The 22,538-nt window shown below is 34.9% G+C and overlaps 1 protein-coding gene across 1 annotated transcript in view; it reads left to right on the top strand.

The window, feature by feature from the left end:
• The window catches only part of ZNF644 (zinc finger protein 644), a 102,085-nt gene that overhangs the window by 63,995 nt on the left and 15,552 nt on the right, over positions 1-22,538 (top strand). The window contains exons 3-4 of the mRNA XM_021690111.1: positions 15,018-18,055; positions 18,236-18,841. Of these exons, the coding sequence (XP_021545786.1) occupies positions 15,018-18,055; positions 18,236-18,841 (3,644 nt within the window). The remainder of the gene's footprint in view (positions 1-15,017; positions 18,056-18,235; positions 18,842-22,538) is intronic.

The raw sequence follows: 22,538 nt of genomic DNA, 5'->3' as shown, positions 1-22,538 counted from the left end.
ACAGGTATCCCTTTTATCTAGGCTGGAGGGCACGGGAGGGAAGTGCCACCTGCTAGCTTTTTTGTTGTTGGAGAAGTCTTCCAAAGATCCTGACCCCGCCAGCACATGCTCTGAGATTAGTAAACCAATCTCCCTCCTGTATATATCCCAGGCATTTTTCAGACTGCTGCTTTTATGTTGTATCTCATCAGGGCTGTTTGTAGTACTGTTTCTTGAAGGGCAGGGACTCAGTTTCCTCTCACCCTGCCTGCTGATTTTTAAAGTTCCAGTCCCTCTGGTTTTCAAAGCCAAATGTTATGGGGATTCATCTTCCCAGTGCATGTCCCCTGTGCCTGGGGTGCCTGGCATGGGGTCTTTTCATCTCCCTTCTTTGTGCCTGCAGTATCCCTCCCTCTTGCAGACAGTCCCATTGGTCACTTTGGCCCCCTACCACGTCTCCACCCTTCCTACCTTCTTCTTTACATTTAGCTGTGGACAGTCTGCTCTACCAGTCTTCACGTCATTTTCTGGGTTATTTACACTGATGTGGGTGTTATCTGGTTGTATCCATGGGACGAGGGGAGCTTAGGGTCCTCCTTTGTCATCTTCCACATTAGTTCTCGGCTGAGCCTTTGTCCATTTTTTAAATTGGGTTGTCTTTTTGTTCATTTGTTAATGTATTCTGTATACTAAACCCTTATCAAATACATCTCAGTAATGCTCTTTGATGAAGAAACTTTATTTTGATGAATCCAAATTATCTATTTTTTCTTTTGTTCATCATGCTTTTGGTGTCAAATCTAAGAATTTATTGCCAAATACAACATCGTGAAGATTCATCCCTATGCCTTCTTCAAAAAGCTTTACTGTTTCAGCTGTTATATATATATAGTGTTGATCCATTTTGATTTAGTTTCTGTATGTGATATGAGGCAGGGTCCAACTTCATTATTTTGCATGTGATTGTCCATTTGTCCTAGCATCATTTGTTGAAAAGACTATTCTTTCCCCCTTTGAATAGTCTTGGCACCTTTGTTAAAAATCATTTGGCCACAGGTGTTTGGGTTTATTTCTGGATTCTCAAATCTTTCCAATGGTCTCTAGGTCTACAATTATGCCAGTACCACACCTGATAACTATAGCTTTCTAATAAGTTTTTAAATCAGAGTGAGGATTCCTACTTTATTTCTTTTCAACATTGCTTTTGTTCTTCAGAGCCCTTTGCATTTCCATATGAATTTGAGGATCAGCTTATCCATTCCTGCAAACAAAGGCCCTTAGAATTTTCATAGGAATTACACTAAATCTATAGATCACTTTGGGAAGTTTTGTCATCTTAATAATATTTCATCTTCAAATCCATGAACATGGGATGTCTTTCCATTTATTTATACCTTCTTTAATTTCTTTCATCAATGTTTTGTCATTTTAAGTTTATAAGCCTTTTACCTCCTTGGTTACATTTATTCTTAGGTATTTTATTTTGGATGCTTTTATAGATGGAATTGTTTCCTTAATTTTCTTTTGGATCATTCATTGCTGGCAGTACGTATTCTTTTCCCTGTTGTAGCTCTTAAGATTTTCTCATTGTTTTGCTTTGTCAACACTTTACTGTGATGTATCTAGGTATATTTTTCTTTTTATATATCCATCTTAGAGTTCCTGGTGCTTCCAGAAACCATGGCTCGATATCTTTGGTCAAGTTTTAGGAAGTTCTCAGCCATTATCTTTTCAAGGATTGAGTCTGTCCTATTTTCTCTCTCCTTTTCTTCTGGGACTCCCATTAAATATATGCTAGATCTTTTTTACTGTATCATCTTTGGGCTCTGTTCCTTTCTCTGTTTTCTATCTTTTTGTGTCTCCTTTCTTCATTCTTAGATACTTTATTCTGACTTTTTTCTAGCTCACTAACTTTTTGTTTGTTTTGTTTTAGTAGATATTCTTTTCCCCCAGTTTTATTGAGATGTAATTGACATGTTAATTAACTCTTTAATTGTACTAATTTTTAGTTTTGTTGCTTGGTGGCCAGAGAATATGATCTACATGATTTCTGTCTCTTGGAAATTTCTCTGTGGTTATTATAATATATAGTCAGATTTTATAAATGTTCTACTTATGTTTTGAAATAAGAAAACCTATTTATGTTTAAAATAAGAATGTCGGTTTCTGGTTGTATAGTGCTCTATGTTTGATCATGGTTTTTAGACTTTTTTCTTTGTGTATTTCCTAATAGAATATTGAAAAACTGGCATCTTTAAGTTGGCATTTGGATTTAACAAAGTCAGTCTCCCCAGCTGAATCAAAGTAACCCTTTGTCAGTAAAAATGTGGCTTTGCTTTTTAAATTCAAGTATCATAACTGTCACTGTTGACAACTTTTTCATTTCTGAATTTTAATTCTAAAACTGGGAAATGGAATGAGGGGGTATATGAAAGAAGGGAAAGTAGGTATGGAGGGATAGAAGGCAAAGTGAGAGAGACAAGACACTGGAATCCTGCCTTGAGTTTTTCAGTGAACTAAGACTATATAGCCTTTCCATATTGCTTGCTTTGCTGACATGGCAAGAAAGTATGTATTTCCCAAACCTCCTTTTATTTGGTACCCAGAGGTTTTTATACATAAAGCATTATCAAAGCAATGCACAATACCAAGGTTCTGAATGGTGGCACTCTTCTAGACCCTTGAGAGATTCTTTTAACAAATACAAAGATCTATGCCCTTGAAACTTAGTTCTATAGGAGGGATATACAAACAATAACCATAATAAATATTACACAGTATATTAGAAAGTGATTAGCTTTTTGGGGTAAAAAAAGGGTAAACCAGTGTAAGTTTATTTGAGAATGCCCACAGAGTAGAGAAGATAAGGGAGTTTGGGATATAATTTTGATCAACGTGGTCCAGGTGGGCATTATTCAAAAGGAAATGGTTGATCAAAGGCTTGAATTAGATGAGGGAATTAGCCATGAGTACCTCGGAGCGAGAGTGTTCTGGCTGGGGAATAATCAATAATACTAAGACCTTAATATGGAAGAGAATGTGTTCAAGGAATAGTAAAGCCAGTGTGACTTGAACTGAGTAAGTGAGTTGGGGGGAGGAGAAAGAAGTGGGGCCAAAATGTTGCTGGAAAGGATCTTTGTAGGGCATTACAAGCTATTATAAAGATGTTGGGTTTTTTTCTCTAAGAGGATAAGACCAAGAGGTATTGAAGGATTTTGAGGAACATTATCTGTCTTAGGTTTTAAAACAGTTCCTGTGGTTGTGCTGTTGAGAATAGACAGTAGATTGGTAAGGGTAGATGCACTAAGATGAATTTAGGAAGCTATTGAAATAATACAGGGGAGAGATAATAGTGGATCTGGATGTAGCAGTAGTGTGAAGTGATTGGATTCTGGATGTAATTTAAGGATAGTGACAATAGGATTTCTTGATAGTTTTGATATGAAGTGTGAATAAATGAATAAAGAAGATTGCTCCAAGGTTATTGAGCTGAACAACTAATGGAGATGGGGAAGGTTGCAGATTTGTGTTTGGGAACCTTTTTAATGTAAGAGAAGGGTGATCTTGAAAGAGGAGATAGATAAAGAAAACTGGAATATTGTCCTTGATCTGTTGACTTTTGGGGAGAAATTTTAAAACCTCCCTCTGTGACTGTCAGTTTCCCTTAACTTGTAGATGTTTACAATTTATGTATTTTGTAGCCATTTTGTTGTGTGCAAAGGGATTCATGAATACTATATCTTCTTGGTGAATTGTATACTTTATTATATATAATATTCATCTTTAGCAGGTGTGCTTTTTGCCTTAAATTCCATTAGATTGTTCTGATAGTAGTTACTAAATTTGCTTAGTTTATCTTTGTATCATCTTATTTTTAACCTCAACATTTCCTTTTCCTTTATAAACAACATATAGCATATTTCAAAACAAAACCAAGTATGAATGCGTTTTTCTTAATTTATAAACTTCTACTATTTGTTGAGAAGACTGATGCATTTGGACTTCTTTCTGCTTTTTGTTTTCTCTTTGCTGTCTTCTGTTGTTACTTTTTATTTTATTTTAATCAATCAAATTTTCTTTACTTTTTAATTCTATGGATTTGAAATTTATATATCTTATTTCACTATTTTATTTGGTCACCCTTAGCTTTTTAATACTTTTTTAAAAAGGTTTTCTTTGAATCAGTGTCCACTAGTCTAACCTTCCATGCTGAAATCTTTTGGGCTTCTTAGTTTCCGTATTATTACATACCATATAACTCTTTTCATGATAATCCTTTTGAACAATCATCAATAATTACTACATTTAGTTGCCTTGTTTTCAGGGGTTCTAAGGTATATTGATTTTCTTTTTTAAGATTTTGTTTATTTGAGGGACGCCTGGATGGCTCAGTCGGTTAAGCACCTGCCTTTGGCCCAGGTCATGATCCCAGGGTCCTGGGATCAAGTCCCACATCAGACTCCTTGCTCAGCAGGGAGCCTGCTTCTCCCTCTCTCTCCCTCTGCTTGTGTTCTCTCTGTCAAATAAAATCTCTTAAAAATCTCAAATAAAAAAAAAATCTCTTAAAAAAAAAAAGAGGGGGAACAGCAGGCAGAGGGAGAAGCAGGCTCCCCGCAGAGCAGGGAGCTGGGTGCCGGGCTCGATCCCAGGACCCTGGGATCATGACCTGAGCCAGAGGCAGACGCTTAACCGACTGAGCCACCCAGGCACCCCTGTTTATTGATTCTTATGTCTTTCTTTTTATATATTCTTGTCTCTGTGCTGGAGAATTAACTCTGAGTGGATGATAAACTTTTGGAATCCTTGCTTGTCCAGAATGTCTATATTTTATTGTTATGTTTGAGTGGTATACTTTAGTTACAGAATTCTGGGTTGAAAAGTATTTTCACATCTTTCACCATGATGCTGGCAAAAAATTGTAAGACTGTGGGAAAATAGTCATTCTTACACGGAGGTAGATATGCATATTGATAGAAATTTGGGGAATGATTTGGAAATGTGTATTAAAAATACACATGCAACTTTGAAAAATCTGTATCACTGAAATAAAAACACTACTATAAGACTATCTATACAAGGTTATTTATTGTAGCATGTATATTGTATAATCCCATTTCTATAAAGATAAGCATAAAACATACATACATGTCATATGTTTGTATGAATAAGGAAAAGGAGTAGAAGGATACACCAGACTATTATTACATTGGTAACTGAAGTGGGAGAGAGTGGAAAACGTAGATGAGATAATTTATTCAGACATATTTGATTTTAAAATATCATTAAAAGTCTGATGACACAGGTGATGAAGAATTGTGTATTATTGTTTTTTAGGTAGTCTAGTTTTTATCTTATTTTCTGGAAATGAGTAAAATCTACCTTTTATTCTTAGAGTTCTGAAATTTCCCCAGGACTTGTCAAGAGGCATGTTTTTTTCTTCATCCACTGAGCACTGATTGGGCCCTATTAATCTAAAGACTTCGGTATTTTTTGAGCTCTGGAATTTTTTCTGTTATGTCCTCTTCTTTATTCCCCTGGGTTTTGTTTTGTTTTGTTTTTTCCCCTAATTCCTACTTGATATAATCTGTGAATCTAAATTTCATGGGTTTTTTTAAACTCCCTTTTTAAGAAGTCTTTGTTCTGTAAGAGTACCTCATTTCATCAGCCATATTCACTCTGCTTTTCAGCTCACCTACTGAGAGTTGTTTTGTTGTTATTGTTGTTGCTGTGTAGTAATTTTTTATTTCAAAGTTCTTTGTCACCCTCTTGCTCAGAGCATGCTATTCTTCTTTACTTAAAACACAATAGTTTATAAAAGAATTTGAGGATCTTAAGTATGTTTACTTTTTATTCTTCTAGTGATTAACCTTATAATTTTGATAAACACTTAAATTTATATATTTCAATCACTTGTATGAAATAATAAAAATACACTTAACACAATAGTTTTAGCCATTTTCAGGACACACCTCTCCCCCACATTCAACCTTTCGGAAAGTCTTTTCTGAGATGGTAGGTGAGTGGTGAACTTAGAGGCCCTGTGCCATTACACTTGAATATTATGTAATCCGTCTCTGTATAGGATTCTATACTCAAAAGAATTTTAATGCCAAACTAATGTTATTGCACCTTTGACTTAACACTTACTCTTGACGGTGAAAAATCTGTTGCTTTTCTGATTCATATTTTTTGCCATAAAACCTATCTTTAATTTTTTTTGTTTGTTTTATTTGGGATTGCCATCTCCATTCTTTCCAGCAGTCCCCGTCTATCACTGTTCAAGTTTATGGCTTTATCCACCTTGGTATGTCTCTCTATTCTAGTTCACCTGCTTTCATTTCATTGACATTTTATGAGAGACAAATTAAATTCATGTCCTGGTAGACCCTAAGGAATCAGAAACTCTTAAATCCTGAGTGGCCACTTCGTGTCCTTTTTCCTTGGAGCACTCGGTTAAGCACTGTAATTCCCCTCTTTATTGCTTATTGAATATTGTTTTACTGAAGCCCTGCTTTATCCCTCAAGAGTGTTATTCTTATAGCCCCAGCAACTCCTAAGACATGTTTCTTCTGATAGTTTAGCTTCTGCCCATTTATCCTTAGGAGTGGTTTTAAGGTGCCAGGTATCTCCTCCCAGAATAAATTTCTGCTTGTAAGGGCCTCCTTCATCAGTAGGAACAGTGTACAAATTCAGTGTCATCATTCCGTAAATGAAACAAGTTTATGGCAAGGGTCAGAGGGAATTAACATTTAATGAGTAATTATTAAATGCCAGGCCCTATGCTGCATGTTTTATATTGTCTTATTTAATCTTCACAGGCCTCTTAGGAGGTTTCATACTTACTTTATTGATGAAGCAACTGAAATTTAAGAAAAGTTGGAGTAACTTTGTCCCAAGGTGGAAGTTGTGGAGCCATTCTTCAGACTCAGGCATGTCTGCCACCAAAGAATGATTCTCTGGCTCAGTACACTATAAAATTTAGCTAAAACCCTCATTTTTCTGAGGCTTTTCTTTTCCATGCTATTTTATAGAACCTTCTACTTCCTCTGAACCATAGAAAGTGTAATCCATATTACTCACTGGGGACATAATTTATTGCCTTTTACTAATAGTGGTTTTTTATACATATGTGTCCTATATATAGTCTTCCTTAGTTAGATAGCAATACAGTAAGAAAAAAAAAAAACTGCCAGCAATACCATTTGATTAATCTTAAGAATAATTAAAATTTTCCCTGAAATAATCTCAGTTTTAAATATGCTTTAGTCACCTTCTATAAAACAGTAATATACTATTCATAACATTTTGGTGTTAAAGATATTGGATAAATTGGAAATCATGGGTTCTGTAAGTTTCTTATGGTTCAAAATTGCTATTCTTGACCTTGCCATCTTTCTCTCTTTATATGAGTAAACTAGAAGGAAATTCTTTTAAATCACACTTGTTTGAATAGAGCTATGTACATTTGATTATTAATAAGTACTTGCATGTCCTAAATATTAGATAGTGTTTTCTTTAACATTTTGGAGAAATTTTGTAATTATTTATATTCACAATAAATACATGTCTTTGGTTTTATAAATGAAACTCCAGAATCGAACATGTAATAAGGAAAACTTGTTAAATCAGAAAAAAGTCATGGCTGGTTTGTGATTTGCCATCACAAAAATATGTTTTTTTTTTTTTTTTTTTTTTTAAGACATTGGTGCAAGAGAGATGCATCTTCCTGCATATTTTGTTTTAAGGAAAGCAGATTTCTGTATTTGAATTTTTACCATCCTAAATGAAGATTATTGTAGAATAATGATTACTTTGGAATATTTTTCTTAGAAGATAATTGTATTTGGGGGGCTGATTTTAGAGAAATAAAAAAAGGTAAGTTGAATAAATGGTATCAGTAAGAGAGTTCACATTTAATGAAAATACTTTATAGAAAGCAAAACTTCTGGTTGTGTTTCATTTTTCTAGTTCTCAATGAGCATGTCAAACTTTTCCATCTATATATAAGTTTTGAATTTACCTACTAGAGTTTAAATGTACATAATACAGGTAGAAGGCTAAGTACTCATTACAGATTATTACAGAATTGCAGAATTTTTCTTTTTACAATCTTAGCCCCTGTTAATAAAATTAAATTACAATTCAGTGAAAGAATTTATTCTCTCAACCTCATAATGTTCAAGTTTACTTCTCAGACCATAAACAGCTTTGTACTTTATAAATATGACTAATATGTGATTACTAAATGAATTAATGGAACTTTTATAATAAGAGTTTTACTTTATAAAATCTACAAAAGTTCTTTAAAAATGTACATACAGTTGAATATGCGAGGTTTCGAATTTGAAAGAGCAAAATTATTGAGTATCAGAAGGAAACATTTGTTACGTTCCAGGCAGTCTTTTGAGGCCAGGTTATCTCTTCTACTCTTATAAGGAATTTCTTCAAAGCCCAGTTGTTTGCATTTGCAGTAATGTCACTAACTTTGATGTGCATAATCTAATGGACCTTGGTCCTGTGGAATCATATGTGGTTGGGGCAGAAGTTTCATCTGCAACATTTGAACATTATTAGCTTTTAAGTTCTTTTTTTTTTTTTTTTTTAAGATTTTATTTATTTGAGAGAGAGAGAATGAGAGACAGAGAGCATGAGAGGGAGGAGTGTCAGAGGGAGAAGCAGACTCCCCGCCAAGCAGGGAGCCCGATGTGGGACTCGATCCCGGGACTCCAGGATCATGACCTGAGCCGAAGGCAGTCGCTTAACCAACTGAGCCACCCAGGCGCCCCAGCTTTTAAGTTCTTGAACAAATTCCTAGCCTTTCCTGAAAACCATTAAGCAAATAGACATCTAACATTGATGCTGATTTTGTACTTAAGAACTTCTTTTGTCATATTTCCTTATCTCTTGCTGATTATTGTCAGATATATAGGCACAGTAATTTCTTAATGGTGAAATCTCTTTGTTCTTCATAATTATTTCAGCTTTCAAGCAGTTCATTCCATATGCATATATAATATTTATATTACCACTTTCGGTGTTTTTATTGTCTCTGTTTTCACTTCTAATATAATTATGTTTGGTCTTCCTAGGACTTTCAACGCACTTCTTTTGCATTTATTGGATACAATAGGTTAATGTTTATAAAATATTTCAAAACTAAGCACAAAGAGCAGACTCATCATAGACTGAAGAACACTGGAAGACCCAAAGTAAAATAACAGTTAATGGCAGTTAATACTCTGTTGGTAGAGGGCAGAGTTGACACACTACCTCTGGAGTGTGAAACTGACACATTTATGATTCATGTTAATTATACAATTGTGGTCACAAGTTTGCTCTGTTTGAAAAATATATAAAGAGGTTATCATTCATTTTATTTAAAAAAACCACTTGAGTTGTTCTTGTTGGAATCATGTGCATATATACATTATTTATGCTATCAAAGCTGTGATGATCACTTACCTTTTTTTCTTCAAGATAAGAAAGAGAGGGGGAGAGAGCATGAGCCGGGGCGAGGGGGAGCACAGAGGGAGAAGCAGGCCCTCTGCTGAGTTGGGGAGCCCAACGTGAGGCTCAATCCCAGGACCCTGGGATCATGACCTGAGCTGAAGTCAGATGCTTAACCAGCTGAACCACCCAGGTGCCCTGATGATCACTTATCTTGTTCTGACTCTATGAAAGCAATAAGCAGTCATTCCATGCTGAATATGATTTAACATTCTCCTTTGGTTGCAACCACAATTTATTGCCTTGCCTCTTAAAATTACAAAGCTCTTCATTAGGAAATTAGCCTTCAATAAGTGAATATCCATTTGCTTTTTGACTACTCTTGCTTCTCATTATTGTATAATTTTGTCAAGTTGATAAAATTAGGCCTTTGTAGCTTCCCCCACCACCTTTTGTTCTTGTAGTTACCTGCTTCTTGAGATGTGTCAGATTATGTTAAGTATTTAGTACACTCAGCATTAAGAATCACTTTGTGTTATTAGGTGTTTATGATCTAGTACCTTACTGTTTGTAACGTCCTTCTCCTATTAAATAATGAGGATAATGCATGGCATCAGGAACAAAACTATTTGGCAAGTTCAATGTAGTTTGATGGTAGATGGTAAAATTACATAAAGATCATTAGTTTGTAATGGCAGTGCTGCATGCTGCTGGGAAGAAAGCATTATGTGCCCAGTGTATTCTTGCTTTATTTTTCTGTTCATTATTTATGTATTTTCTATTTATTTGAACTCATTGACCATTTTTTTTGTATTACCAATAAAAAAAAAAAACCTTTCTATGTAGTTTTCATGATTGCAGATAGTTCTGTGGCCTCAGTGTGTTGGTCATTTAGTGCCATATCACTGTTCAAGAATCAGCTTATCGGGGCGCCTGGGTGGCTCAGCCGTTAAGCGTCTGCCTTCGGCTCAGGTCATGATCCCAGGGTCCTGGGATCGAGCCCCGCATCAGTCTCCCTACTCCGCGGGAAGCCTGCTTCTCCCTCTCCCACTCCCCCTGCTTGTGTTCCCTCTCTCGCTGTGTCCCTCTCTGTCAAATAAATAAATAAATAAAATCTTTAAAAAAAAAAAGAATCAGCTTATCAACATATTACAATTTAAAGGATTATTTCAAGTAATTATGAATTTAGAGGATCTTTTTAAAGTCCAATAGTATGATTTTAACTTCCATTTTTAGCTCATTATTTCAAATAATATTAAATGTTAATAATGTAATAACCAAAAATTTAACCTATATAGTACATATCAGAGAGGATGTTAGAAATCATCTTACCCAATCGCCAGTGCCATATTATCTTCTACAGTGTTCCTGACAGTAGTCCAAGCTGGTGAGCCATTCAGTTCACTGTTGTGTAAAACAACCCTTTGCAATGTTGAGTGGTTCCTGTTTTCAGTTTATTTAATCTTGAGATGAAATCCATCTTTACGATTCAGACACATTGATCATACCTTATTTTATATGCCACGCCTTCAAACATTTGAAGATTGTTAATTTTACTGGCTAGTTGCTAGACTAAGCATACCAAGTTTTCTCTTTATTTCATCATGTGGCATGCTGGATACCCTTACAAATTTCTGTATTTTTTTTAGTATTTTTCTCTCAATGATATATCCAGAGTAGGATACTGCCTGGATGATATGGTTATATAGTATACTCTGTCTTCACTTGCATTATATACTAGGTGAGGCTTGGGTATATATATTTGTACATTGTGTACAGTATATATAGACTTAAATATCACAGTAATTGTAGCTGTAGTATTTCAGTTAATTAAGATTTGTTTTGTAATTGGAATGACAGTTGTGAATGTTTTTCTCTTCTTGACCCAATCTCATATATGACTAACTGAAGTTGTCATGTGTTCTCAAGGATAATTTAAATGAACATGGGGTTTGTGAAAATCTGACAGATCTTAACTGTAACTCAGCTAGTGGGCAACATTATAATTTATTTGTAGCTGTGTAATAAAGCTGTTAATGAGCTAATGTGGAATGAGGGCAAATTATATTATATTTTTGTATGAAATTATACTATATGACAAAGGTTGGTATTATGTAATAAGTGCCCACAAAATATTAACCTACTTGCAATAAATACAATTAATAATGTACATAAAAGAATGAAATTAAGCTAATTTTCTATAAAACATTCATGAACAGAAAGTGGACAGCATAGATTTGATGACAGGAAGGTTGTATCTAATCTGAATTACTGAGTGACCTAGGAAGCTTGCTCAGAGGGATTACAGAATAATTATGTTAATATGCAATTATCACCTCATTTCTTCTGTAGTAACCTCAAGATGTAGTGTAGTGAGGGTGTTATAGCAAGTGCTGATAGTTTGCAAAAATACTGATGTTTGAAATTTCTAAGACAATAGGTCTAGCTTGAGGCATTAAAGTGATGATCTGTCATCTTGAAGACAGATCTGACCTTTGTACTATTTTTTTTAATGCTCACAGTATATAACTACAGGCAGTTATAGCTGTAGAACTCATGATTTTCAAGGAACTGAAATATGTTTTATGTAGATTTAAAGTTCCATTTGCAGCTTTTTATAAAGTGTGGGAAGTTTTTTAAAGAACATTTTAAAATTCATTTAAAAGAAAAATTCTGTGGTTATATGATTACATGGAGGAGGACATAGTAATAGTATCTAAGCATTTTATTAATATATCCTAATTAGTATAGCAAATTCACTGAAATTTAAGGAGCCCAAGCAATATAACATTAGTTTGATTATTTTAATTTATTAGTTTCCCTTTTTTGAACTTAATGATTAATGTCAACCTTCAAATATGTCCCCTACTTGGTTATATTAACATAAACTGGTGTTGATGACTCTGTTACATATATTTGACTACATAAAGATAGTTGGAAAAACTATTTGAAACAGTGTGAAATTAGCTTATAGGTTAAATGCTTTCTTGCCTACATGCTACATAACTGTCCATGAATGTAGGGAAATAATTTGTGATGTCAAAGTTCTAGATCCATTATTCACTGCAACAGATTTTGATGGTTCAGTGTTCTGCGTTGTATCTCACTGCAACAGCTATGAGTTTTGAATATTGTTAAGAAAAAAATGTATTTTTAACATTTTTTTAGTTAAGATATACTCTGAAAATTAAACTAGGAAAAAATTTTTATTGTTGTTAAGATACCAGCTTACGGAGCCATTTCTTATAGCATACTTTTTAACTGATGGGGTACATTTTTAATATTAATGTGCTAATAAATATTCTGGAAAAGAATAACCTCTATTTTTGAGTAGAGGTAATCATTAATTTGGGCGCAAGTAAGGCATATTTCTTTAGGTGTGAAGGAAAACTTTGTTAAAGACTTCATTTTATATTTTAACAATATTTAATTTGATTTTTTGTTTCTCCTTCTGCTAGATGTGTTTTATAGATAGAAGATATGTCATATACATATATTCTGTCTATGTTTTTGAGCAAAATAGTTTGGTATCTTTAGAATGTGAACCTTTGGAAGGCTCATATAAAGCCATTCTGGTAATGAGAATGCAGTCTCCAAGCAGACATGATATTCTCATAGTTTGTCACCCTGCTGTTCAGGGGGTACCAATGAAGTTGCTTTAAATGGGAAGCGTCTGTTCCATCTCTGAACCTCTAACACCAGAACAGATGGGTGGAACATGGAACATAGAAGGTTTTACCTCTGAGGTGGTAACAGTGAAGCCACTCATTAACACTGAATTTACCACTTCGTTAGCAACATTGCTTCCTGTTGAGAAAAGCTAATAAAGCCTTTCAAATTGACTGAGCATATATTTGTCTACCTCTGTGATTATAATAAATAGGAACACAAAATAAGTGTCTTTCAGGCTAGTTTTTTAAAAATTCTGTTGTCCATTTCAGATTTAATGAGATTGTTCCTTTTTGGATATTTTACTTTTTCTATGTAATTTAATGAGAAATATCAGGAATGGGTAGTAGTATAGCATCAGGGTTTGCTTTTCTTTTCATTGACATTTGCACACTCTTCCCTAACACATGTTTATGTGCTGCCCATTTTTAACTTCTGTGTATGTGATGTAGAGATCCTGCTGGGTGCTGCATTAGCACCATTTTGGGGTGATATCATTGAATATGATCTTATCGGACGTCTATTTTTATTACTTTGGAAGTTTGCCAATCTCAAGACAGAATTCTGAGGCATACAAGGGGCAGAAAAATTGTTGGTATAAATAATAATGCCAAAGACATATTTATAGTATTTATTTGTAATATTTATTATATTAACACATCTTACGGAAAGCGTAAGCTCGTATTTATAAGCACTTATTCTAAATTGTGAAATAAGAAAGTAATTAGAAACAATTCTTTTATTCTTTAACTAGACTCAGTGTTTTACGGAGCGTGTATTTGGTACCATAAAAGATAGTAGAAATAATGAACTGTATTGAAAATGTTTTTATTTCTAAATATCAGATTCAGTTCCTCCTATCTTAAAATAGTATTACTTGTTATACAAATTAAAAATACTGTGAGGGAAAAATGGAAGACTTTATTCTTTATCAGAGAGCAGGAACCTAGTCTGTCTTGTTTACTGCTGGTATTCCTAATAATAAAGCAGTGCCTGGCACATGGTAAGGGCTCAGTAAATATTTGGAGAGTGAATAAACTGTACTTGCTACCATTTACAAAAGGAAAAGAAATAGGGAATTTTATGCCAGCACTTCAGATAGTTCATACCTAGGGTTGCCAAATAGCAGATTCTTTAAATTGTACTTGAGGATTATTGGATATTTTGAAGGCCTTGCTGTAATTGCTGAGTCAAGAAGTCAGAACCATGGGTGCCTGGGTGGCTCAGTTGGTTAAGCGACTGCCTTCGGCTCAGGTCATGATCCTGGAGTCCCTGGATCGAGTCCCGCATCGGGCTCCTTGCTTGGCAGGGAGTCTGCTTCTCCCTCTGACCCTCCCCCCTCTCATGTGCTCTCTCTCTCATTCTCTCTCTCAAATAAATAAATAAAATCTTTAAAAAAAAAAAAAAGAAGTCAGAACCATGATGATATTTGCATTATTTGAATGGGCTGTCTATGTTTCATAGGAAGAAAACGGTTTTTCCTCTTACATACTTTGGCTTTGATTTTGCAGTGGTGTTTTTATTCATTCAACATGTTAATACTTTATTCACCAAATACTGCCTAAGCACCTATGCCATGCACTGTGCAAGGTTCTAGAGATATGAGAGTGACTATATAGGACCTGGCCTCAAAGAGCTTACATTCTTCCAAGGAGACAGGCAGTTCCCAGTATAATGTGGCCATTTCTAATGGTGCTGTTCCCTAGATGTTTTGTAGATATGCAATATGGGATTGTTGCCTAGCAGAAAGAAATTAACCTTTGAGATACTTTTGAAGTCTTTCACATTCTTGGAAAATTATTAAGATCTTGATATAAACAGTGAAGTTTCACTAATAAAAATGTGCGCTTTGAACTCTCCATACATTCTAATAGAATTTTTTCTTTCATGCAAATCTAAATTTTTTTTCTTCCATTTTCTAGACTAAATGTGTTAAATGGGCTTGCCAACAATATGGATGATTTGAAGATAAACACCGATATTACTGGTGCTAAAGAAGAACTCCTAGATAACAACAGTTTCATCTCAGACAAAGAGAGTGGAGTTCATAAACCAAAAGATTGTCAAACATCATTTCAGAAAAATAATACGCTAACTCTGCCTGAAGAACTGTCAAAGGACAAATCTGAAAAAGCCTTAAGTGGAGGCCAGTCTAGTCTATTTATACATGCTGGTGCTCCTCCTGTTTCTAGTGAAAACTTTATCTTGCCTAAAGGAGCTGCTGTTAATGGACCACTTTTACACTCCTCCTTAGCTAAGACTTCCAATATGAATAAAGGCAGTGTTTCATTAACCACTGGACAACCTGTGGATCAGCCAACAACAGAATCTTGTTCCACTTTGAAGGTGGCACCTGATCTTCAACTATCTACACCGCAGAAAGCAAGTCAACACCAAGTTTTATTTTTGTTACCAGATGTAGCACATGCTAAAAATCCAACCCATTCCATTAAAAAACTACCTACCTCTGCTTCCGTTGGTTGTGACATTCAGAATTCAGTAGGGAGTAGTATAAAGTCAGATAGCACTTTAATAAATCAAGTAGAGGTGGGTGAGGATAGTGATGATTTATTGGTAAAAGATAATTGTGTTGATACATTGACAGGAATTTCCTCAGGTACAGATGAATTTAGGTCAGAAAATGATACAAACTGGGATCCCCAAAAAGAGTTCATTCAGTTTCTTATGACTAATGAAGACACAGTGGATAAAGCTCCAGTTCACTCTAAAGCAGGTCTAGAGAAAAAGAGAAAGCGAAAAATGGATGTAAGCAAGATTACTCGTTATACTGAGGATTGCTTTAGTGATTCTAATTGTATACCCAATAAGTCAAAAATGCTAGAGGTAGACTTTCTGGAACAGAATGAAGAACTACAGGCAGTAGACTCACAGAAATATGCATTATCAAAAGTGAAGCCTGAATCAACTGATGAAGACTTGGAATCTGTAGATGCTTTTCAGCATCTAATTTATAACCCAGATAAGTGTGGAGAAGACAGTTCACCCGTTCATACTAGCACTTTTCTTTCAAATACCTTAAAAAAGAAATGTGAAGAAAGTGATTCCGAGTCACCTGCTACTTTCAGCAACGAAGAGCCGTCATTCTACCCCTGTACAAAGTGCAATGTGAATTTTAGGGAGAAAAAGCACCTCCACAGGCATATGATGTATCATTTAGATGGGAATAGCCACTTTCGCCATCTTAATGTCCCAAGGCCATATGCTTGTAGAGAATGTGGACGGACATTTCGAGATCGTAACTCACTTCTAAAGCATATGATTATTCACCAAGAAAGAAGACAGAAGTTGATGGAGGAAATACGTGAATTGAAAGAACTTCAGGATGAAGGAAGAAGTGCACGACTACAGTGCCCTCAGTGTGTGTTTGGTACCAATTGCCCTAAAACATTTGTGCAACATGCTAAAACCCATGAAAAAGATAAAAGGTACTACTGTTGTGAAGAGTGTAACTTCATGGCAGTGACAGAAAATGAATTAGAATGCCATCGAGGTATTGCCCATGGAGCAGTGGTAAAATGCCCTATCGTCAGTTCTGATGTAGCCCAGAGAAAAACGCAAAAAAAGACTTTCATGAAAGATTCTGTTTTAGGATCATCCAAAAAATCAGCCACCTACATATGTAAGATGTGTCCTTTTACTACTTCAGCCAGAAGTATTTTAAAAAAACACATGGAATACTTGCATTCATCATCATGCATTGATTCATTTGGTAGTTCTCTCGGACTTGATAAAAGAAAAAGTGACATTCTCGAAGAACCTATAGATATTGATAGCACTAAACCATTAATTAAACAGCAGTCAACCACATTTCCAAAGAACTCTGCTTTAAAGCAAGATGTAAAGCGAACATTTGGATCATCCTCACAATCAAGTAATTTTTCCAAATTCCATAAGCGGCCACACAGAATACAAAAAGCTCGGAAAAGCATTGCCCAGTCAGGTGTAAATGTGTGCAATCAAAACAATTCTCACAAGACTGTTATGATTAAAAGCAGCACTGACCAAAAACCTAAGTATTTCCATCAAGCAGCAAAAGAAAAATCTAATGCCAAGGCAAATAGCAACTATTTATATAGACACAAATATGAAAACTACAAGATGATCAAAAAATCAGGTGAATCATATCCTCTACATTTCAAAAAAGAAGAAGCCAGTTCATTAAATTCTTTACATCTGTTCTCGTCATCAAGTAATTCTCACAACAACAGTTTCATTTCAGACCCTCAAAACTCTGACACCAAAAGGCTGGAAAGCTTCAAAGAGCATAGGCGTGTAGCTGTAAAGAGAGTAGTTAAGGAATCTAAGAAGGAAAGTTCTGTTGGAGGAGAAGACTTGGATAGCTATCCAGATTTCTTGCATAAAATGACTGTTGTTGTTTTGCAAAAACTTAATTCCGCTGAAAAGAAAGATAGCTATGAAACAGAAGATGAAAGTTCCTGGGATAATGTTGAGCTAGGTGACTACACTACACAGGCTATAGAAGATGAAACCTATAATGATATTAATCAAGAACATGTAAACTTATTCCCGCTGTTTAAAAGCAAGGTGGAAGGTCAAGAGCCCGGAGAAAATGCTACCCTTAGTTATGATCAAAACGATGGCTTTTATTTTGAGTATTATGAAGATGCTGGAACTAATAACTTTTTGCATGACATACATGATCCTCAGCATTTAGAAAATGCAGAAACTTCATTGTCAAAGCATAGTTCTGTTTTTCACTGGACTGATTTGTCTCTTGAGAAGAAATCATGTCCTTACTGCCCAGCAACATTTGAAACAGGTGTTGGGTTGTCAAATCATGTCCGAGGACATCTTCACAGAGCTGGATTAAGCTATGAAGCCCGTCATGTTGTATCACCAGAACAAATAGCCACAAGTGACAAAATGCAACATTTCAAAAGAACTGGCACAGGGACACCTGTTAAGCGAGTTAGAAAAGGTAAGTTTCCATGTAGATAATTTGGGTTAATATGTCTGTATTCAAATTCAAAGGATTCAAAGGTTATGCTCAAATTTGGTCTTTATTAGGATCACATAATTTTATATTTCAGAGTTAATTGGCTTTAAGATGATCACTTTATAAAAAATTCTGATGTTATTCTTAAAAAATTTTTTTTAGCTATAGAGAAGTCTGAAACCACTTCTGAACACACTTGTCAGCTCTGTGGTGGTTGGTTTGATACTAAAATTGGATTATCGAATCATGTTAGAGGCCATCTGAAAAGACTTGGAAAGACCAAATGGGATGCTCACAAATCTCCAATCTGTGTTTTGAATGAGATGATGCAAAATGAAGAAAAATATGAAAAAATCTTGAAAGCATTGAACAGTCGTCGTATTATTCCCAGACCATTTGTAGCTCAAAAACTTGCATCAAGTGATGACTTTCTATCTCAAAATGTTATACCTCTTGAAGCATACCGTAATGGCCTAAAGACTGAAGCTTTATCAGTGTCTGCATCAGAAGAAGAAGGGCTGAGTTTCTTAAATGAATATGATGAAACAAAACCAGAACTGCCCAGTGGAAAAAAGAATCAGTCTCTTACACTGATAGAACTGCTTAAAAATAAAAGGATGGGAGAAGAAAGGAATTCTGCTATTTCTCCTCAAAAAATTCATAATCAAACTGCAAGAAAGAGATTTGTTCAGAAGTGTGTTCTTCCATTAAGTGAAGACAGTCCATTGATGTATCAACCACAGAGGATGGATTTGACTATGCACTCAGGTAAGAGGATGTTTATGACTGTCGTAGAGAGTTTAAACACAATTTAATTATGCTTACTTGTATGGAATATTTGTAGAGAATACTTTATTAGAATCTTTTTACTTAAGCTGCTTTTTTTGCAGAGATTGGTTATACTGTCATTTCTATATAAATCATCAGTTGATGCTCATCAGCACTGAATTCTCTGTGCCTCATTTCTTGGTCAGAATGTAAGGTGAGAACAAAAACAAACAAACAAAAAGCTGATCTGTAAAAATAAAATTTGCTATGGCTGGGGGATGGTCCTGTGGATGGGAGGTTAACATTGTTCAAAAGCGTAGCATTCCTGAAATGGCATACCTGTCCTATATTTGCCAGTGCTCCAGGGTGATAATGTTTTCAAGATATAGCTGTTGGTTTTCCTTCTGCTTAGGTCAAACGAATAAACAAACAAAAAAACAAACAAAAAATAGACTCTTTAAACCGAATGGATTGGTGTCTGTTGTGTGCTGTGATTAACCCAAAGAAACGTCTCCCTCTCCAATTCCTCATTATATTGTGGGATAGTTTGGTTTTGGAGAACTGTTGTTAAGTATAAAACATTTGTTTGGGGTTTTAGATTTTACAGTGGTGGTCTAAAAGAATGGAACAGATGATCTAGGTTAGTGCTTGTGCACCAGTAGTTTTTCATTTCCAAAAGAATAGTTTGTGTGTGCTGGCAAATGATGTAGCAGATAAAAATAGCCAAACTGTATGTGTTCTTGCTAAGTATGGCTTATACTTTTAGACTAGAAAAATTTTAAGTGTCTTTGTAGGTTTCTTTTGGAGGTTAAGAATGTTGAAGATGAACTTAGAGGGTCTCATAATTTAGCCCTGAGTTGAATGTGTCTAAGGTAAAAGTAACTCGTCAGTGGATTAATAATGAATACAATTATGGTAATGTTGATTTGTTTACTTTGGCAGACATTGGGATAGCCCAGATATTTGTATGCAGTTTTGATTTAAGGAAAGATTACCTTGTGTTGTAAGTGGTCTGTAAAACCGTCTTGTATGGGTTTCTGGTTAATAGGGTTCTTTTCTTTTGTATGAAGAGAGTCTTTCAAAGTCAAATCTTCAACCTTTTTGAGAAGGAGAAAATGTAAGAAAGGTGTATCAGCTGTGTTGACTAAGGTGTAGTACACTTGAGAGATGGAAAGTGTATTTGTGGCTGATTATCATAGTTACTGTTGAAGAAACCACCTGAAAGGAGTTGGGGGAGTGAGGATTGTCTTTGAAGTTAGGAGTTTCTTATTGTTTCAACATGTTTTCTTTCCTGTGATGACTAAGATGTTAGCTTGTTGATCATTTATTTAGCACAAAGATTTTAGCAAAAAACTTCAAATCATTAACTTTCATTATTGATTGCGCATTCAGAGTAATGAACATAAAATGCCCTGGATAAAATGTTGTGTCTAACAGCTGCTCAGTGGTGTGTTTTACCACCTTTTCTCCCAGCCTTCATCAGAAAGCCTAATTTAGTATTGAGCCTTATACGGTTTTGTGGGTAAAACACTTTAATTACCACTTTGTCAACTAGACTTTTTAATTCTTTTTATTGGTAATGTTGTAAGCTTTGAAACTTCTCAACTGAACTGTGCTCTTCAAATCACAGGATTGTATTTTAGGTTTAGGAAATGATCTGCGTAACACAGAAATCTGCAAGAAAGTGATAATAGGTGTTAAATCCAGAGGAGCTCAGAGGTTCAAGGCACTCCTCTTCCACATTTCCAAAGAGCATGGGTTGGCTCTAAATACTAACAACAAACTAATAGTTAACTTAATTCCCCCTCTTTATTTTAAGTTAAGCTAATTCAATGAACGTTTTTTAAACCATCCTTATTGTGGTACTTTTCTTCACGCTTTTAGCTAAGAAAATTTCACTTTTTGAAGTGAGAACTGGATTATAGTTTTCTTTTGAATGATAGGTATGCCTGTGAAGCTTAGAACATGTGTGCATTGCAATACGACGTTTACAAGTGCTGTTAGCCTGTCCAACCACTTACGCGCTTATGCACGAAAGAAGAGTGCTGGACTTTTGACTGGTACAGGTATGTTTGAACAGATAACACAGCAAGTCTGCTTGGTACAGTACGCTTTTTTTCTCACCAGACTGGTGCTAGTTCAGATGATATTTATAGCTTTCTTTGGTAAGCACAGTTGAGACTGAATATACATTAAATTTCAGCAACTTGTAAACTGTTAGATACAATTTTAAGCAAGTTATTCTTTTTCATTTGGCTCTTATTGACTTGATTTGGGGGAAAAAAACCCAATAGAGGTGTGAAACTTTTGAGTCTACATAATTCCCATTGATTTTTAAATTATACTATTTTTGATTTTTAAATTTATTTTTGTTAGTGGATTCCAGTAAAGCACCTCTCTTTGGTAAAAAAGATTGTAGTTCTAGCTTGAGGAAATGTTTTATTAGGAAAAGAAATTATTGTGAAATTTCAAACATGTAGCTTGATTAGAAAACTAAGGAATTTTCATTAGTTTATAGATCATATCTTTAAAGGGGCAAGCCTTAATAATGGCCCATGTTGACAACTGAATAGATTTTTCTTTTAATGCTCCTAAACTATGTTTAGGATTAATAAATATAGCCAAGCACATAAATGTTAGCATGCACATTTCTGTGTTATTTTTGGTTGGTTAGCCCAACCTTGCAGATACCTCTTCATAGTGCTAGCCTGTGAAAAATTGTATTAACTTACTCACATGTAATACTGCTTTTTACCTTACAAAATGCCTTGCTCTTTTCATTTGTAGCCTTTCAAGCTACCCTGCTTTAGCAAATCCCATTTCTCTCACGTCTTAAAATATACCCTCTTTTCTAAATATATCCATATAAATCCTTTTGCCTAAAATTCTCCTTCCAATCTTTTTATTTCTCTTGCTCTTTTAGATCACTGCCTTCTGCTTTCTTCTAGTTGTTGTTTTCCCAACTTTTTTTTCTTCCTCATGTCTTCCTATGGCTTACATCCAATATGTTCTTGCTACCAAAGAAACACTTGTATTCATACTAATGTCTTTCTTTCTTCTGCTTCTTTGCTTTATCCTTTGACTTAATATACAAATGACCAGACATGACCGTTGACTGTATTAAAAGGAGAATAGAGTGAATTTTACTTTTGGATTAGTAACCTCTTACTGTGAGGTTTTAGTTTTTATGATATTACTCCTATCTTCATCAGGCTTGGAAGGCGATTGCTGACATTAGAAGCAGGGAGGCAGTGAAAATAAAAGACTATAGAAACAGAAATTCATCGTTGTTACCATAATCACTAACTTTTATTGAACGCTTACTATGTGTCAGGCATTGTGCTGTGCAATTTTCATGCGTAACATTTAACTTCACAACCACCATATGAGTTGTAGGTACAATAATTGTCTCAATTTTACAGGACACTGGGGCTTAGAGAATTTAAGCAAGTTACCCAAACTTACGTAGTTATTCATAGCAAAATTGAAAAATCAAGGCTGTCTTATCCTAGACCTATGTTTGTAATACTATTGTCTGCCACATAGAGAACACAAGCAATTGGAAATCCTAAAATGAAGTTCACTTTAAGGTAGGGAGCATTCTGGTGAAGACTGAATAAATAAGACTCTTACAAAGAATGGGGACCCAAGAAACAGGCCTGGATTAGATTTTAGAGGACTTTAAAAAATGCTTCAG

Source organism: Neomonachus schauinslandi, chromosome 4, assembly GCF_002201575.2.
Source record: "Neomonachus schauinslandi chromosome 4, ASM220157v2, whole genome shotgun sequence".
Classification (NCBI taxonomy): domain Eukaryota; kingdom Metazoa; phylum Chordata; class Mammalia; order Carnivora; family Phocidae; genus Neomonachus; species Neomonachus schauinslandi.
Note: the sequence above shows the minus strand (reverse complement) of the source record. Positions and strands in the feature narration are given on the sequence as shown.